The 18,504-nt window shown below is 46.0% G+C and overlaps 1 protein-coding gene and 1 long non-coding RNA gene across 2 annotated transcripts; one reads left to right on the plus strand and one right to left on the minus strand.

Moving 5' to 3' along the window:
• Nucleotides 1-3,053: 3,053 nt before the first annotated feature.
• LOC135383993 (membrane metallo-endopeptidase-like 1) lies at nt 3,054-7,283 on the minus strand. Its single transcript, XM_064613263.1, has one exon. The coding sequence runs from the start codon at nt 7,097-7,099 to the stop codon at nt 3,461-3,463; it is 3,639 nt and encodes a 1,212-aa protein (XP_064469333.1). The 5' UTR covers nt 7,100-7,283; the 3' UTR covers nt 3,054-3,460.
• Nucleotides 7,284-7,546: 263 nt separating this feature from the next.
• Nucleotides 7,547-12,373, plus strand: LOC135383994 (uncharacterized). The gene is made up of 3 exons (XR_010420194.1): nt 7,547-7,714; nt 7,879-8,059; nt 12,189-12,373. It is a non-coding gene; the product is annotated as an uncharacterized LOC135383994 (long non-coding RNA).
• The last annotated feature ends 6,131 nt before the right edge of the window (nt 12,374-18,504 follow it).

Genomic DNA, 18,504 nt, shown 5'->3' on the forward strand with positions numbered 1-18,504 from the left:
ACGTAAGTTTTGCCACTTGGAGCAAAAGTTTTTTTTACCCTCCTTCTCAGATGGAGCACTCCATGCACGCCTGAGCTGGTCGCATCAAATGCACAGCAATAACACAATATGTCGGACATATTCAGGGTCACGACATGTTCACTGGAGGGTGTTTCCATTCTTGTTTCTCGCAAATGTACAAACCCTACTTGCGTGCCATTTAATCAATCAGTCGTACCACACACACAAAAAAAAAAAAAAGAAAGAAAGAAAAAAGAAACACTGAATACGAGTAGTGTTAGAAATCAACTTCGGTGGTCCAACTTCAAATACAGGGTGTATAATACAAGGCACGACCCACGACCTACAGAGGGCTCGAGATCTTCGCTCGATCGCACCATCAGAATCATGTACACTACCCAAATTTTTTATTCGACAGCACATAAGCTCTCTTGACGCGACGTCTTAAAATTACTCCCAAATCTGCTTTCGACCCCAAATGATAAATTGTTCAAATAACAGTCGTGCGACAGCACTTGTTTTTTTTTTTTTTTTTCGTGTGTTTTTTTTTTTTTAAGTCAACAGCAACACGCAATTCTCGTTGTTCAGTCTGTGGTGATGAAATCGACAATTCTTTTGTATTTGCCGTACGAGTAAATTATTGAAGTAAAATAAAGGTATACAGATATTATACGTTGGGAAAGTACGTCTTTCGCGCAAGCATAACATGCAGGAAACCTACAACTATCACCAGTAGTTCTGTTTGCCTAGAAAGTTCTCACTCTGTCTCTCTCTCTCTGTTGCGTCTGCGCGTGTTGTATTGATAGGGGTGTGAAACGAAATACAAGACGTGCAATGTGTTCACTATTTGAGAAATCTCATATCACATCATATTAGATGACCTTACGTAACAACCGCTTCCGGCGTAGCCGCGACGCAACGTTGTTCCCAGTGATGCTCAAGATGAACTCCACACGGATTAAGCGCATTCATGCATAGTAATGAAGTCAGATTACGTTTGTTCTCTAGGACCGCCGAGGTGAGTAAAGACTGCTTAAAAATCCCACACAAAGAAAAAATATATACGCGCTGTTTAAAAACAGTTCGGCCACTCTTATGTACATCAGCGAAAATCCCGAGGCAACGTCCCATTGTGTTCAAAGGCCCCTGAAAATGATGGGATGCCATCGGAAGCACTTCCTATTTGCATACGCAAAAGCGCGTACGTCGAGCGTCATCAAACCATACAAACAGATGGGTCTCCCTCGGGGTGTGCATCAAGATTTGTCTTTAAATCGCTAGTTTTTCGTTATTTTCTCAGGCTGCTGGCCGCCGCTGCGCTACATCATGCAGGCGGCTAGAAATTGCGTATAGAATGCGTAGTAAGAGACGGATTCTCTACTCATGGCGCTGGCGCATGCTCGTCCACCAAGGAGTGAAGCAGCGACCTGGCGCTCTGAACGTTAGGCATGGTTCGAAGGTAAGTGTTTCAAGTGTGAGCTATACGATGAGAGCTACGAGGATGTCACGACTACCTTTGCTCTCTGATGACTTCTTAGGCGTGAAAATCTCCGGTGTACATGCAAATACACCTCTTTTTGCAGGCAAACCAATTTTGCTTTACTTTATACACTGCTCTTGCTTTGCTGTTCAGAGCATTTCGGTATTTTGCGGTACCCAGGGACGCACGTATTATGTTGACGCGGCAATCTACGTCTTACATTGTTGTGCGATCACGCACTCTGTGGCGCTGTTGTGTAGCACAACAGGGGATAATCACCGACCCGTGTGAGCTCTTCAACATCATGCGACCTGAGCCGTATACGTTCCGCTGGTGCACCGACAGAAGAACAAATAGAAAATAGAAATTCCATGCAAGTCTGTTCCGTCGATCGCCTCCCCCCCCCCCCTTCCCTCGAAAGGTGATCCTACATTGAGCACCTCAGTTTGTCACACACACAGGCTCCATTGGAAAAGTCTAGAAGTGTCCCGAAGGTACACTCGCAAATAATATATGTATAACTAGAACTGGGGACGGACATATGCTACAGAATGCTCAAATACAGAACACAGCTTGTCCGAAAAGCGTAAGATGGTGATCGTTCCCTGCTTCGTATTCAAGTGTCAGCCCTGGCCCGTGTAGTGCCCTGGTTACTACATCAAATGGTAATCTGGATCTCGGTGTTTGGGACTCGTTCTGTCCCAATTTATGAATGAAATCCTTCGGAACTTCAAAGCTGCAGTAACAGGGAATTCGACGAACAGTTTTAGTGAATCCTTTGGCATTTGGGAAAGAAGCGACAGACGTACGAGAACTTCTACGTGCTCCTGCACTGTACCTCCATTCCGCGAAACGTGACGGCAAACATGTACCTTGTGCCCTCTGGGGTACGACTTTTGCGGAGTCCTATAAACGTTGCTGCTGTGCAATGTCGAAATAAATCTTCAGCATTCCCGTCCCATTTACGCCGCGACATTTTCGTGTCCAGACTTTAATGCACACGTATAACATCTGCTAATCAGCTGCTCCCGTTATACATCCAGGAGCAGCAGAGCAAGACCAAACTTGAACCTCCCTGAGGACCACTGAGAGTCTGCTGTGCCAAGGTGCTTAGGCCAAGGACAGTTGGGCTATCAATTTTATCATGCATGGAGCCCGCCTAGCACGAAGTGCCGAGATTGCATGCGTGCCCATCTTCTGTGGATGTTGATAGTTGACGCATACATCATTGTCTATCACTTGTAACGAAACATTACTGGGGTAACATGCCCTCTATCCTGTCACCTTTATCGTTTTCTCAGTTTAATGTTTCCTGAAACATATAGCATAACGGCATCCCTAAAAATCGTCCCTGAGTAGGTTTACTGCACGATGTATGTTGTGCGCAGCTGTCCTTTTACATCAGTCGCTTTCCTGGTATGTACACGGACAGAGAGGTTGCGCGGAAGGATTTGGGGGAAGGACAGTTTTGGAAGTATCTTTCCACCACAAGACAGAATTCAGCTGTTTCTTAGCTCCCCTTGTATTCGTCCGTATAGGAATGTACAGTTACTCATTCAACTGCTCGTACTCGAAGCCGGACATGTAGCTTCTTTATTACTAAAACCCGCGTAGAACAGTTCTTCTACAGAGAAGCATTAAAAAAAGACAAACATTGCGTATATTACACTATGTGGATGCTTAACTTTGACATCTGGGGTGAGCACTTGAGTCCGTCTTGCAAGTGCTCTCTGTGAAGCCAGACTTTACTCATTATGAACATATGTACATGATGTATAAGAGTAGGTGAAAACCACAATCAGCGGCATGAACAGTCCGTGTTGTCCACCACTCAACAGCAGCTCCCACAGGCATAACCAACCGCAACAAAGCACACATTGTCAGAATCATCTGCAATCTTAGCGCGTTGTACTGTCCAGCGTTGTATTGTCCAATAAGTCCTTGACTGAAGCTCTTCGTTTTCACGTTCCCTTTATAGTGCTAGTTTGCTGCAGACTGCAAGCACTTGTTGAAGCTGTTTTGCCTTGTTGTTTCGCCGTTGGAGTGAGTACAGTTGAAGGCATCGTCAAACTCGCGCATGCTCATGACGGCTCTATCGATCATATCAGTTTCCAAAACGTCCTTCCCCAAAAGTACAACGTTCGCAAAATGTCGTTCTCTTATACTGGTGCAGAGTGTGCGCACAGCAGACACGAAGAACAGTTGGTCTGGGTTCATGAAATCGACGCCCTTCAGTGTGGTATCGTCGTTGCCGGCAAGAAAGATGTGATACGCCTCGAAGGCCAGACGGAGGGCAAAGACATCCGCTATCAAACTGGTACATTCAGCACTGTCTTTGGAACCTAGCCCTTCCTTCATACTGTCGAGTAGACACTTAGCCTTTTCCTTGTATACATCTTTAGCTTTGCCTATCAGCAAGCCATCGGAAGTGTGGAACCATTCGTTGACAATATCTCGTGCAAGTAGCATCCCCAAGCCACCAAAGTTCAGACCTTCTGAAGGTGTTTCCTGGTAATACGGAGGCTGCAGAGCGCCGGCCGGTACAATCACTGTATTGTCGCGCACATCGTAAAATAACTTTTCTCTAGGAGGACCCTTTCGATGTTCTATATCTACAATGCGGGAAGGGAAGATGAAATTCGCCAACGCTCGAGGTATTTCCGGCTGAATCAAACTCCTCAAGTACGACCGGGACGTCGACCTCGCGGCGCTCCAAAACCGGTCAAAATAAACGCCTTGCGCCGATACATCCGAGTAGTACATATCCAATAAGGAGGTGTTTGTTATCCAGATGGGGTAACTGATAACAAAGTCCATGGTATTTCTCAGTTTAACATGAACATCCTTCACAGTGTCGCCAATCCAAGGAAACCGATTAATTATGTTGTCCATAGCCTCTAGGAGAGTCAGAAATATCCGAACAGCCGGGAAATGGTTGTCTCGCCAGAGTACCTTCTCAATGTAGATGCGACCAATGGCGAGGGGCATCACGTCGTTCACATCTCGGAGGCACTTTCTCCAGTAAGGCTCTTTCTCCGCTTTCATTCTGAGTTCTGTGAATTCTTCGTCCGCTTGTCTAACAACTCTGCTGGCCTGCTTCATGAAATGATGAGCGACCCGCCATCCAATATAATTCATCATTCGGGGAAGACTGGTAGGATTCTGAAAGAGCGTGGATACCACTTTGAGATAACGAATTGAGCGGGTCAAAACGGGTGTATCTTTCGTGATCTGAACAGGCACGTCCTGAAACACCGCTTGTAAGAACTGTTCCCAGATAACTACGTTGCCAACTGATTTAGAAATTTCATCGAGGGTCATTCTCTTGTACCGTTTCTTCCTGCACATTTCATTGCAACGGTTGGCTAAATTGACTTCAAAGGCCATAATATTCTGTGCGTACCACTCACTCTCACGGTGCGGCACTTGCCAGTGTGCTAGCACTTGGGTTATAAACTGTTTATAACCAAACAGAGTGAAGTCTTTGTGATCTGCGAAGCCCAATAATGTACCGATGGGTACGGCGAAGGTAGGACAGTCTAATGCTATCATCCGTTTGTGGTCTCCTTCTGGATCTCTTGTAATCTTTACAGAAACCACAGGTCCTTGGCCAGAGTCTCGAATAAATGCTGCAAGCGTTCGATGCGGTTGAGGAGCAAAACTATTTCTGAACGGCCAGTGCAGCAATTCATAGCTGGACATCATGCTCCCGAAACTTGCCATACCCTCATGTTCATTGTTGGGCTTCACGAGGCAGTCCTGGTATAGCGATGTCGCCTTGCGTATGGCGTGCGATTCACTACTCAGCAGGTCAGGTTTGCTCAAAATGCGTCTCATATCGGTATAGACATTGTCGACAAATACACGTTGTGCTCCAAGCACTGCTTTGCGGTAGTTCGCGGGCGATTCGTGCATCCACGTCTTGCATACGTAGCTATATATGCTCTCACAAGGGTTCACAGAAGTGTTCAGGACGTAAAAAAGATGAGTTCCCGCCACACCACACTGAATGTCTCGGCATACGTGATCCACGCCCGGTTCCGTGACAGGTTCCTCAGGTGGTGGTGTATGTTGCAACGCAATGATATAGGAAATACACGATATGAGTAACAGCACAAGGGCTACGAGAATATTCAGTACCAATAAGAGACATGGTATCCGCCGCCTCTTCGTATTTGCGTTTGAATGCACGTCGTTGTAAGTATCACTGCCATTTCTCCGAACCAAAGGCTTTTTTTCCTCCGATGATGCCGGCTGAGCAGGGTAAATCGTTACAGGAGGGTAAATAGTTTTCGCTGGGGCAGTTGGAGAGGTTTCTGTGACAGACATAGTCGTATGCTTCGTTGTACCCTTGGTTGTAGCCTTCGTACTCTTGGTTGTGGCTGCCGTTGTCTCGGTATGTGTTGTCTCTCCAGACTCCGACGTCTTGGTCGCTGAAGGTTGTTTGTCAATCTTACTGGACTTAACCGAGGGTGCCTTTCCGGTACCTTTGCCTGACGCCTTCAAGAGAGCTTCCGCAGACTCGCTTCCTTCGGTTTCGGAACTGGAGCTCGATTCTGTACCCGATTCACTTTCGGACGTTTCTTCTGTTTCCTTGGCTTCAGCAGCCACACCTTTAGGTGCTGCTGGTGGAGGGACCTTCGCTGGTTGAGTGGCAGGTCCTTTTGCAGGTAGTGGTGCAACCTTTGATGGCTGAGTGGCAGGTACCTTTGCAGGTGGTGGTGCAACCTTCGATGGTTGAGTGGCAGGTACTTTTGCAGGTAGAGCGGTTGAAGGAACCGGAGGCTGTTTCGATCCTGGCTTTTCGGTGGAAGAAGACTCCTCTGACGCTGTTGAACCAGTCTCTTCAGATCCTGACGAGCTCGACTCACCGGACTCCTCTGATCCGGACTCTTCACTGGAGCCAGCTGCCGATGTCTTCGTTGTTCCAGAAGTGATAGTCTTATGGGTTGATTTCACGCGCTTCTCTTGTGGTTTGCCACCTTCTGGTGACTGGGCCACAGGCTGTCCAGTAGCCATTGGTGACGCTGCTTGAGGCTTTGTTTCCTGCTTCGCAGCTTCCTGAGCAGGCACTGGAGGCACTTTGTGTTCACCTGCAGCTTCACTATAAACATCGTCAAGAAACTCTTTCGCGATATCAACCTTTTCCTCAGAAGCAGGTTGCACTGAGTCCGGCGAAGCAGTGTGCGCATTGGCGGATGACACTGGTGTGGGAGACACGGAGCTAGGCGATACAGTGGTGCGCGGCGCACTTGGGGTAGTCGAGGGCGTGTGCGTCACGCCGGTAGGAGAGATAACGTCAGGGGACGGCTCAGACGGCGACAGAGAGTCGGATTTCGCTGGTACGCGTTCACGTCGGTGGTCTGTGCCTCCAATACTTAAGAGCGGGTGCTCGTCAATACCCGGCAAATTGCCCACTTCGCCCTGGATGACGCTAACAGATGGTCGTGGGCTGTCACCATACTCCACGGGTCCAACGGAGTCCCCATCGTGGCCTTTAAGCTCTGGTTGACTGCCTGCAGCTGTGCTTTGACGTCGTGGATTCCCGACGCGTGGCTCGCTCCCGGCCTTACTTTTCTCCGCCACCGGCGATATGAGACGTCCACCTTCCTTACTCATGATATGGCGGCTACTACAAATGGTTCAGCATAGGTTGTCCAACGCTGTCTGGGCGAAACAGTCATCGAGGCTGTTTCTTCCGCACCTTCTACACCTTTCAGTACGTTTTCCTCTGTTTTTTGCGTAACGATTCCATCTTGGAAAAAAAAATGTCAAACCAAAGGGACCCTGAACGAGCGCTCGAGCGTCACGTGGCAGACTTGCGCTACAAAATTTCCGTTGATTTTGGTTAAATACAAAGCAAACGCGTACTGCTCATGGTAACCACGAATGTGGGCATGCAATGGTAATGCGGACCAGATTTATCCAAGTGATGAGCCCATGGCGAATAAAGGTCGTATTCGACTTCATTGCACATTTCATTTCGTCCGCCTAACCATTTCATCTCGGTCGGCAAAGGGAAATGAAGAAAAAGACTCAAACTCAGAGCACATGATGGAACCGTGATCCCTTGGTCGACCAAGGCAGAAAATGCGCGGAGAAATAAGGAGAAGAGGAGCTGTGGTATGAGTTACAAACAATAGCTCACCACAAGCAAACATGACCCTTGGGACAGAGTGTGACGGTGTACGATGCCGCCCATAAGCATTGGCCTCGCATGTTCATTATCGTCAGGTATGATTATTATATATTATTATAATATCGTCCTTTCGTACATTTATGCAGCTGCCATCATTATATTACTACGTATCTGAATACGCTTTTGGTCAGCACGCGTACTTTGGTACTAAAGTAGACTTAACACCCACGAACTTTACACCAACAAAATATCTCTGGAGGTCCCTATGGAAGCATCGTACGCTGACGTCGTCGATGCTGTCACCGACGTGGTTGGCACAGACACCGTCCAATATCAGGATGGTTCATCGTTCCTTTGTGCGCTGTACGCCGCTGCCGCCAACCACAAGCTCCAAGCAGACTACTTTGTATCACCGTCACACCACTCCATCGCACTTCAGGGTAGGTGCATGGGAATAGAGGTTCAACTCAGTCTAACCAACATTCCACGCTTGTTCAGGGTAGGTGGCCTCGTCCAGGGATTTTCCCAGCACCCCCTAAGATGCGCCTCCTCCTCCTCCTGCTTGCAAGAAAGGCAAAAAACAAACAAAAAAACCTAAGAAAATCAGCTATTATAGGTGTCACGCCCCCATACGGGACACCTACACTCCCCTGAGGGGAAATCCCAAACATCCTTGGAATATCCCTGGCCTAGTCTTTAGCTAAACACGCACTGTTAGAAAAAAATGTGTAAATGAGGTATAATAATGTGCTCTTATACGTCTTTTATACCTTCTGCTTCAGATATATACCTTTGGAGGGTATAGATGAGGTACAAATTTCCTATTTATACCTCCAACCCTTCACGGGCACGAGAGAGGTATAAAGGAGGGCTAACGTACCATACTTATACCTCATCACCACGCGTTTATATCCGGTACCAGGCTGCTTATACCTACTGTTTCTTTATACCTTTATGGTTTTTCACACCTTTACTTCGTGCTGTATCGTGCTGTACGTGCAATGTGCTGTATCATTATTATTGTATTATTATTGTATTATTATTTTTTCTTGAGACGGTATCAGCTAAGTTAAACGGATATTTAATTAAAAAACACAGACATCAGTACAGTATTATCTGCATCCACATGGTGAGTTTATGGCTGCATAATATCTGTATTGCTGGAATGTTGAATCTATAGATGTCCTCACCCTTAGCGTTGCGTACAAGGTAAAGGCTGCTCCACAGTTTATCAAGTCGCCACCGGTATATCAGCATTTGTTGCTCTGTAAATGTATATCTCGCGATACATCGTGATTCACACTTGATGACTGCGCAGAGCGATCTTGCTCCTTGAAAATTTTCGTTATTTTTTAACTCCATATTTTGTTTTTTTTACATGTGGAGTAATGTGCACGAGCTTTGCTTTCTACTTCACAACCATATGCGTTTGCGCGTGTTTGTAGTCGTGTGCATGTGCATGTCAAAAACTTTTCTTACCCTCCAAAGGTGATTTTTCTAGTTCCCTCCTCTATAAATGCCCATACCTAGGTGTGATTTAATATCATGATGGTACTCGTGCAGAGTCTCACAGGGGTATAGATCTGTACCCCTAAAGGTATGGCATATAGCCCTTTGTTGAGGACTATTTTTTATACCTGAAAGCGGGGTATAAAATAATACCTAAGAAGGACTAAATTATTGAGCAGGCGATCTGTACCTCTAAAGGTATAGATTTTTCTCTGAGTGGGGGTTCACGTGAAACCAGTAATGTCGCATGTCAAGCGTGTGCGTTTTATGCATTTACCTCCGTATGTACCACCGTCATGCGCAGTATGTAACATGTGTCGTAGGATGCTGTGTTTTCACTACAGTGTATGTAGCAAATGTAAACGAGAGTGTCACCACCGAGCCACCTGTACTGCACCTTTCCGTTCGATTTTCTGAATGCACCCTGCTTTGCCACCGGTGCGAGGGCAACCAAGCTTCTGCTTGGTTGCGTCCATAAGCGAAAGTTTGGTGAAATCGTTCGTACGCCCAAAACCGCGTCCGCAGCGGCAGACGTAAACCCAACTCAACATATATTTGCCAACGAAGAGTCTACTGCTCTGCCAGCGTTTACCTCCGAACAAAACAGGTTGATATCTCTGATGGGGAACTTCCTTATGAGCTCGTCTGCAAAGTGTAACACGGGCCTGGTCGTGACGCCGTGGACCTCATCCCAGTACAAGATGCGCAGTCCACAATGTCTACCGGAGTTTCATGCGGCTCATCAAGTCATGAAGAAAGATACAGAAGTCAGAAACCACGTCGTCTCCGCTTCTTCCGGCATCAATGCCGATGCAAACAACCCTAACCCTGAAGGTGACACCGCAAAGCAATCGCCATCTGCGTATGGCAACAATAGCTGATGATCCCGCTTTCAAGCTCATGATTTGGACCCTTGCCGCCCTCCCCATAGATATGTTCTACCGAGGTCTGTATGAGAGGGCTATTCTGGAACACCAAGTCTATGCATGAGCCAGCATGTCTAGTTGTGGGTTTGAGGATGTCGGTGGACTTTGGACTTACCTTACTGAACTGAACCTTACGCTGCATCGTAAGGTCCAGTTGTCCGGACATATCACCTAGGAAAGTGGTGTTCTTGACCAGTGAAACGTCCACGTTGAAGTCTCCGACGACGAGAAGCTTTAGCGTCCGGTAAGGCGCGTGTACATACACGATAAGGTCGTGGATGCGTTCCGGCGTGGCGCGAGGCTCGCCGGTGGGGGGTGAGGAAGCACACCGCACCGGTTTATACCCGCTATCGGTGGCATCACCGGATTTATCTCACTTTCTCTCGATAGCGGTTGTAAACTGGCGAGATTCTCCTTCACACTCCCAGTGCTGAGCGTACATGAGATAAAAGTTTTGTGCGGACATGCGAATGCCGACAATCCTGACGCGATCTCGGGAAAGTCTCCACTACACAGCTGAGGCTGTAATAACTGAAACCACACAGCCACAAACCACCAGACAAAGGAGAAACAGGCAAGGACAGGACGAACTGCGGACTAACTTATATTTTTGCACACACACTTATATACAGGTAGAGCTACCTGAACCAGTTCTTGCACGCCAGGGCTGATTCCTGAGATAAAGAATTTAACCCTGCAGCAAGTTGATGGAGTTGCGGTGACGGACACCTTCCCCCGCTCGTGTATCAGAAAGGCCTAATATATTTCCCTATCTTGCTAATACTGGAAGGGAGCAGAGTATCCCGCAGACCTCCTCCCGTCAACCTAGGTATCCAAAGCCATGGTGGACAAAGGACTGTGAGGACACACGGAAGCAACAAAATCGCGCTTGGGGTGTCTTTCGTAGGTATCCCACACCACAGAACCTCTTAACTTTCAAAAAGGCACGTGCTAAGGCAAGGTGGACACGGCGCCAGGCCAAACTGTCCTCCTGGCGCAATTTTGTCTCGTCTTTAACGCACAAGACCCCATCAAAGATAGTGTGGGACAGAATCAGAAAGATCAAAGGAGAGTACAGAAGTTTTTCTGTCCCTATGATTGAGGTAAATGGAATTCCATGCCAGAACCTAAATGAACAAGCTGATGTATTGGGTCAGCACTTTCACAATATATCAAATTCCTCCCATTACACAGACAAATTCTTAAGTGTCAAGCGACGTGAAGAACAGCGAATTGTCACAACAACGGGAGATGAGAACTGTGCATATAACCAACCTTTCACTGCCCGTGAGCTCCTGCAGGCACTGTCATCAGTAAATGTTAGTGCTCCGGGCCCAGATCGAATCACCTACTCCATGCTTGTCCATTTGTCAGAAAAATCCAAAGAAGGTTTGCTCAAGTTTTTCAATGACGTCTGGGGTAGTGGGCAAATGCCGTCAGCATGGAAGGTCGCTACAGTAATTCCTCTCCTGAAACCAGGAAAGGACTCATCAAACGCTACAAGCTGTAGGCCCATTGCTCTCACTAGTTGTATTGGAAAAACTTTTGAGAGAATGGTTAATAACAGGCTGGTGTATTACCTCGAAGTGAATAACTGCCTAGACAATAATCAATGCGGTTTTCGAGCTGCGCGTTCTACTACAGATCATCTTGTCCGCTTGGAAACCGCAATCAGAGAGCCATTTGTCAGGTGGAGTCACTGTGTCTCGGTATTTTTTGACCTAGAAAAAGCGTATGATACGACATGGCGGTATGTTATCATACGAGATCTGCATTCCTTAGGCATAAGAGGCTGACTTTTACGTTGTGTCATCAATTTTCTTCACGGGAGAAACTTCAGGGTACAGTTGGGTTCCACCCTGTCAAGGCCATTTGTTCAGGAAAGCGGAGTACCTCAGGGTTCAGTTCTCAGTGTGACTCTTTTTATTGTGAAAATGAATTCAATAGATACCGCAATTCGTCCTTCTGTGTCTTACTCGCTGAACGTCGATGATGTGCAAATCTCCTACTCCTCGACAAATTTGAATACATGTAAGAGGCAGCTCCAGCTGACGATAAACAGACTTGTCAGGTGGGCTGACCAAAATGGATTTAAGTTCTCCCCAGAAAAGACTGTGTCTGTCCTATTTTCCAGGAAAAGAGGACTACTTCCAAGCTCAACACGGTCCATCAATGGTCGGGACCTTGCAGTCCAGGACGAACACAAATTCCTGGGAATGGTCTTTGACAAAAAACTCACTTTCTTGCAACACATCAAAGAATTGAAGACAAAATGTTTGAAATCGTTGGCTTTGATGAAGGTTATATCACACAAGACCTGGTGAGCAGACAGAGATATGCTGCACAAAATATACATCTCAGTAATTAGGTCCAAGATGGACTACGGTTCTGTAGTATATGGTTCCGATCGACCGTCTGTCCTTAAATTAATTGACCCTATACATCATCAAGGGCTACGGTTAACACTTGGAGCTTTCCGAACCTCACCTGTGGAGAGTTTGTACGTAGAGTGCAACGAATGGTCTTTGGAGAGACGTCGTTGCTACCTCAGTATTCTCTACGCCCTTAAAATTAAAAGCTATCATCAACACCCTGCATTGTCTTGTGTCCAGGGCACACAGTTTTGTTGACTTTTCATAAGTAGATCATCAGTTGTACGTCAGTTCAGCATGAGGGTATCACACTATCGAGAACTCTACGATTTCTCTTGTCGGGATTCCTGGATCTTAGAATCCGGTCTGGAAGTTGCCCCGTGGCAGCCAAAACCCGGCTACAATTATTCCCTAACAAAGTATGACAAGAAGGACACATCGCCCCTGGTTCTTCAACAGGAGTTTGAGGAACTGAAACACTCGTTTGGGGATCACGTGGAAATGTACACAGATGGATCACGAACCACTAGCAGCGTTTCGTGTGCCATGGTCTCTGCAGCAGTGACAAGGTCGCATCGCCTAAATCCAGTCGCATCTATTTTTACGGCCGAAGTGTACGCAATTATCTTAGCCCTCAATTTTATCTTGCAAACCAGCATTAGATCTGCTGTAATCTACACAGGTTCTCTGAGCTCTCTACACGCCCTGCACAGTCTGCAGATAACCAAGAATCTGTTGGTTAAGAGAGCGCTTTTCTTGGTAAGTAGAGTCATAAATAGAGGTTACAGACTAACGTTTTGCTGGGTGCCCAGCCATATGGGTATCCCAGGAAACAAGCAGGCAGATCGAGCTGCCTCAGCAGCCCTTACCTTAGACATCAGTCCATTTGACATGCCCTTTCACGACTTCAGACGGGTGCTAAAATGCGCGATTAACGCAAAATGGCAAGAATTCTGGGATTCACAAACACAGAACAAACTTCACCTGATAAAGCCACACATCAGTCATCACACGCACACATTGGAACACCGCATCTGTGATGTCCTGACGCACAGGCTCAGAATTGGACACACTTACCTATCACACGGCTTTCTACTTCGTAGGCGTGGGGAGGAGCCGCCACAGTGCACTCTCTGTGACGAGCCCATTTCTATTGTACATATTTTGATATCGTGTCCAAAACACGAACCTCATCGAAATCGTCACTTTACTGAGTGCTACAAGTACTTTTTACCTCTTCACCCAACTCTTCTGCTGGGCGATGAGCCTTTTGTTCCTTTCGAGAACATTTTGACTTTCTTTAGAGATATAGGAATGCTTAGGAACTTGTAACTTTTAGCTAAATTTTTTTATATCCACCTCTATGTCTAGATTTGCTTCTCTCTCCTAATTCCATCATTTTTACTTTTACTTCTAAGTTGAGTCATTTACAACTATAGTTTTTGGCGCTCTATAGTCTCAGTCGCTTTTACGCCAAGAACCTCCAATTATCATCATCATCATCATCATCATCTTTCTTGCGCAGTGCGTTTTGGCTTCTACCATGTTTTCTAAAATATAAAAAAAAACATATTTACTACTGAAGTTCCTCACCGTAAACGTATAAATGAACATTGCGGCACAACCTCGAAACGAAGCGAACGCCGCACTCGAAGCTGTCGGAAAACATCAGTTTCCAGCTGGGCGAGCCAATTGCACAACTTCCTATCACACGCTACTGAATCCGCGCGGATTCAGGGAGCGTTTCCTTGGCTGTCTTCTTTTGTGACTATATGTATTGACAGAAAACTGAAAGCAACGGGCATCCGTCCTGTCTATACAAAAGTAGAAAAAGGAAAGAGAAAAGGAATGAAACCGTTTGAGGGGAACGTTTCAAAAACTCAGGACAGAGACCCCGATTTGGAAACGCCCGAACGCTTCTGAGATTCAGTGTAATCCCTGGGAAGTTTAAGATAAATAGCCATGACTAACGGAATCGGCAGAAGGAAAGTAAATGGTTTACTGAGACGGGACCATGTTGCGACTAAAGTTGCGATATCATCTAGATGAGATGGTTTAGAAGTGAAACAAGTCGCATTACACACTGCGCAATATTACGCGCTCTTTAAGCTATACCAGATCAAGGCATCTGCCACGAGCGTAGAGATGCGTCGAGCAGTAGGATGTGACAGGCCTCCCGATGCGGAAGCGGGGAACGATTTTTTAAAACGTCCACCAACTTACTGTTCAAACATTTCAGATATTCTCGCTCGAGTGTTTGCAGTACGAAAAGGGAAGGAGGGCTTTAGGTTTCAGTGGAAGCTTCAAACGCTCTGCGGAGTAGACACTTTTCCACAGCGATGCATTTGGAGGAGATCTGTTCGTACTCTAGCCTCGAGTCACTTTTGCTGCACAGGTCGCCATAAACATTGTAAACCACAAAACAAGAGTAGGGTGCCAGGCAAACAGGTGACACATCAATTCATGTAAGCGGGACAGTTGGAGTATTTTATTTAGTTTAACATCTGTAATGGACCTATCGCAACGGCCTATGCGCATGCCCATGACCTTGAGGCGCCGAGAAGGTTACCTTTGTCTTCACTAGATGGCGCAGTATGGGGACGACAGAAGTGGGGACCAGTGGGGAGACCCCACGAAAGGCACCAGCTCGTCGGTCCTACTCCGGACCGGTTTTGGTCCTTTGTGCTACCCACGTGGATTTGTTCTGACGCGCTCCGAGTGTGGTTCGCTGGAGAGCCGCTAGGATATGACGCGTATGTGAAAAAGGTTTATTGACCTTGAAAACAGAAAATATACTTAAGAAAGGTGCCAAATTCTGGGCTGGTTGATCGATGATGTTTTCTTTTTTTTTTTCCGTGTTAGCGTCGCGACGCACCTGTAGCTATATGAGCGGCTTACAAATGTGGACAGAGGACAGCAGGAGGGAGGTGTGGATCAGGGGGGGTTAGTATGCGTCCTGGGTCGACTTCAGGGTGAGCTGTGCCGAGATTAGTCTGGAAAGTCTTCGGAAGACTCAGGGAAAACCTCAGACAGCACAGCCCGTGATAGGATTCGAACCCACCACCTCTGAGTCTTTAACACGACCTTTGCTACCACCAACGAGCGGGACGCCTTTAACCCGCTCGGCCATGCCCCTGGTGTTGATCGATGAAACGAAGTCAGAATGAGAAATAAATCGTAAACCGTTCCAGAGATTTTCACCAATCCTAGGTTCCTGGCGTTGGCACCTCGGGTATGGTGGGCTAGAGAGATTTAACGTGGCTTTCTTTTTATAGCCGTCCATAATTTCAGGAACAGCATATATGCGAGCCGAGACCGAGAGAGTACGGAAATACGGATGCTACTATACGCCGACGACAGTAAGAAGGACGGCATTGCCGGTGCATCTTTTTCTCCCTATACTTATTTAATCACCAGATGCCAACATAGTTTTTGAAACGTTGTATGTATAGGATTTCTTCAAGTGATATTTACTTTCGGCAAAAGTAATTTTCATATTTAAATGTAAAAAATAATATATTATAAAGTTCTACTTCAGCGCCGGAGACGACGTTCTTAGGATGTGCTCTCCGCTTGTGGTACTTGACAGGCGCTCATGGGGCAGGCCTCATACTGCTGCCCACAATGCGCGCGACCTTTAATTTGCATTTTTCGTTAGTGCTATGCCAAGTCTGTGCGTTTAATGGGTAAGTGGGAGTCACGTTGCTCGCAGCATCATGCACGAGTATATTACTCCCGCCGGGGATTGACGGAACGTGCAATTTTAAGACGCTTCATTTCGTCCTGTTTTCGAGGCAGCGCCCTTTCCGAGAAGTACCCGAAAAGAATGTCGCGCTACGAAAATTTGCAAAGGAAGTGCCCCATCTTCTACATACTGAACATGTAGCAACAGCGACAGGCGTTCATCAAAGTCTCAATCGTAGTAGCCGTTTTTAAATCCTCTTGCTGCGTATAGTTTCTACCGGAACCGGATAATAACTGACAAAAATGTTGCGCGTGAAACCCACGACCGTTTCATATCTGCCATGGCTGTACATCCCCATGAGGTTACCCGTGCCACGATACTCTATGGGCATTCATCTTTATCTCCATGCTCTCCTGAGTGGTGTTCGTTGCGATGCTTTTCTCTTTTCTTTCTTAATTCGTGAGAGCAATCCAGGAAAGATGGAGCAGCGGTTTCGAAACCTCACGAGAGATGAACCAGAGAGAAGTGCTGTTTGGTGCCGTGTGAACTTGCGGCCCAGACGAGCATTTATTCAAATTTTTTAAGTATCGATCGAGTCCGAGAAGCGAGGAAGGCGATACTGATTGCGTAACCCCCCTAAGAAACTTCCAAGCTCTAATTAAATGCTTTCAGCCATTCCCGGATTGCTCAACGTCTATCAATTTCAATAAGCTATCGCATTTATTCATTGTAGCTTTGGAATCAGGAGAAGTAATAATTAGGGTGTGCATAGACCAGATATATGATTGCATAATCTCTACTATTACATTATTGCACTTTGCTTTTCTTTCTTTCCGCACGACGCGTTCTTATTTTTCGATAACAAACCTGCGTAGCACGCACCAATGGAAGAAGAGTTTCTTTTGTTACGTCTTTTTATTTATTCCGCGACGCGAAGCAACTGTGGCTATGAGCGGCGTGCGGATTTGGACGGTTGTATCTCATTACGGCCGAAGTTTCATTACGGCCGATGTCTCAATACGGCCGAAAGTCTCAATACGGCCGATAATCCTTTAATCCCCAAGTGTCTCATTACGGTCAAAGTCTCAATACGGCCGAAGGTAGTCTCATTACGGCCGAAGATGTCTCATAGAGGCCAAGAGTCAAACTGTGTATTGTAACGTGCATTGATATGCAATGTTGCAGCCAGGTATGGATATACATTCCAGAGGGTATAATCCGTGCAATGTGCCCTGAGGGCCCTTATCATATATATACACATATTGTGAGACAATCAATATGTTATCATACCACAGCACAATGCAGCATATTGTGTAACGTGTACACCCTAAAGGTAGTGTTGATGTTACTGCTATGCTACCATGTGGAGTTAGCTACTTGTGGAGAGCTATAGTTGAACATCGCCTTTGTTGTGACGTTTTTTGGAGTCATCCTACAGTCACTGGCCAAGAAGGAACACCTATCTCAGTCGATGTCAGTTTATTTCCATTCGCTTTACAATGGTACAATTCTTGCTTCTGGAATGAGTAGAAGCTTCTGGAATAGGAAGAAGCAAAGAGCAACCGTGAATAGGCTAGAATATTTAAAAAGAACAGGCATTTGACTCTACATGGCTGGTTCTAATGTGCACAAGCTGCATACATGTTGATATGTGTTCGTTATTTCATACAAGGCTAACATAAATCTTCATCTAGACAAAAAAAATGGCAAGCCTTAAAAATGTGACTTCCAGGTAAACACAATGCATGACCATGAGATGAATTTAGTTGCATTAGTTTATATTGCATTTAGTTGCATTAGTTCATTCACTTAATGGAAACATGTGAATATGAAAGAGTGATACATTACAATTCATGAAATGACGCATGCATGACTTTCCTTTTCTCGTTTCTTTCTTATAAAAGTAGTGCACGAATGTTAATTCGTGCACTACTACACATTTTTTCATTTGACAACAGAACGGTATGATAAATTTGTAATTTAACAGCTCCCCTCTTCAGCCAAGACTCCCTGGGCAGCAACATCCTATTAGCCATGCTGTTGTTTTTCTTTTTCGGAATCCTTCGCGCAGCCACATAACGTGACTGGAATGGAAAATAGCTATAAATAACAATGTACTTAAATGACTTCCTCTTGAAATATTTATTCTAATCAGATATGCTTTTGCGCTTAGTACGGTGCAAAAGCCTGCGCATCATTTGCAGATGTTCGCCGTAAGCAATTCGAGGAGTTCAAGTATGCCGACTTGTGCTTTTATTGATGAACAAATATGTCGATGAATTTTAACAAATGAAATATGGCTCACAATGATAAATGCTGGTGTACGGTGCGGCTGTACAGTGTACTTCGAATGAATTTGTTGTTCCTAAACGCGCAACGAACTACAAACGGTG

Source organism: Ornithodoros turicata, chromosome 2 (assembly GCF_037126465.1).
Source record: "Ornithodoros turicata isolate Travis chromosome 2, ASM3712646v1, whole genome shotgun sequence".
NCBI lineage: Eukaryota > Metazoa > Arthropoda > Arachnida > Ixodida > Argasidae > Ornithodoros > Ornithodoros turicata.

What these genes read in the sequence shown, in the direction of transcription:
- LOC135383993 (XM_064613263.1), bottom strand. Translation starts at nt 7,099, where the DNA reads ATGAGTAAGGAAGGTGGACGTCTCATATCGCCGGTGGCGGAGAAAAGT.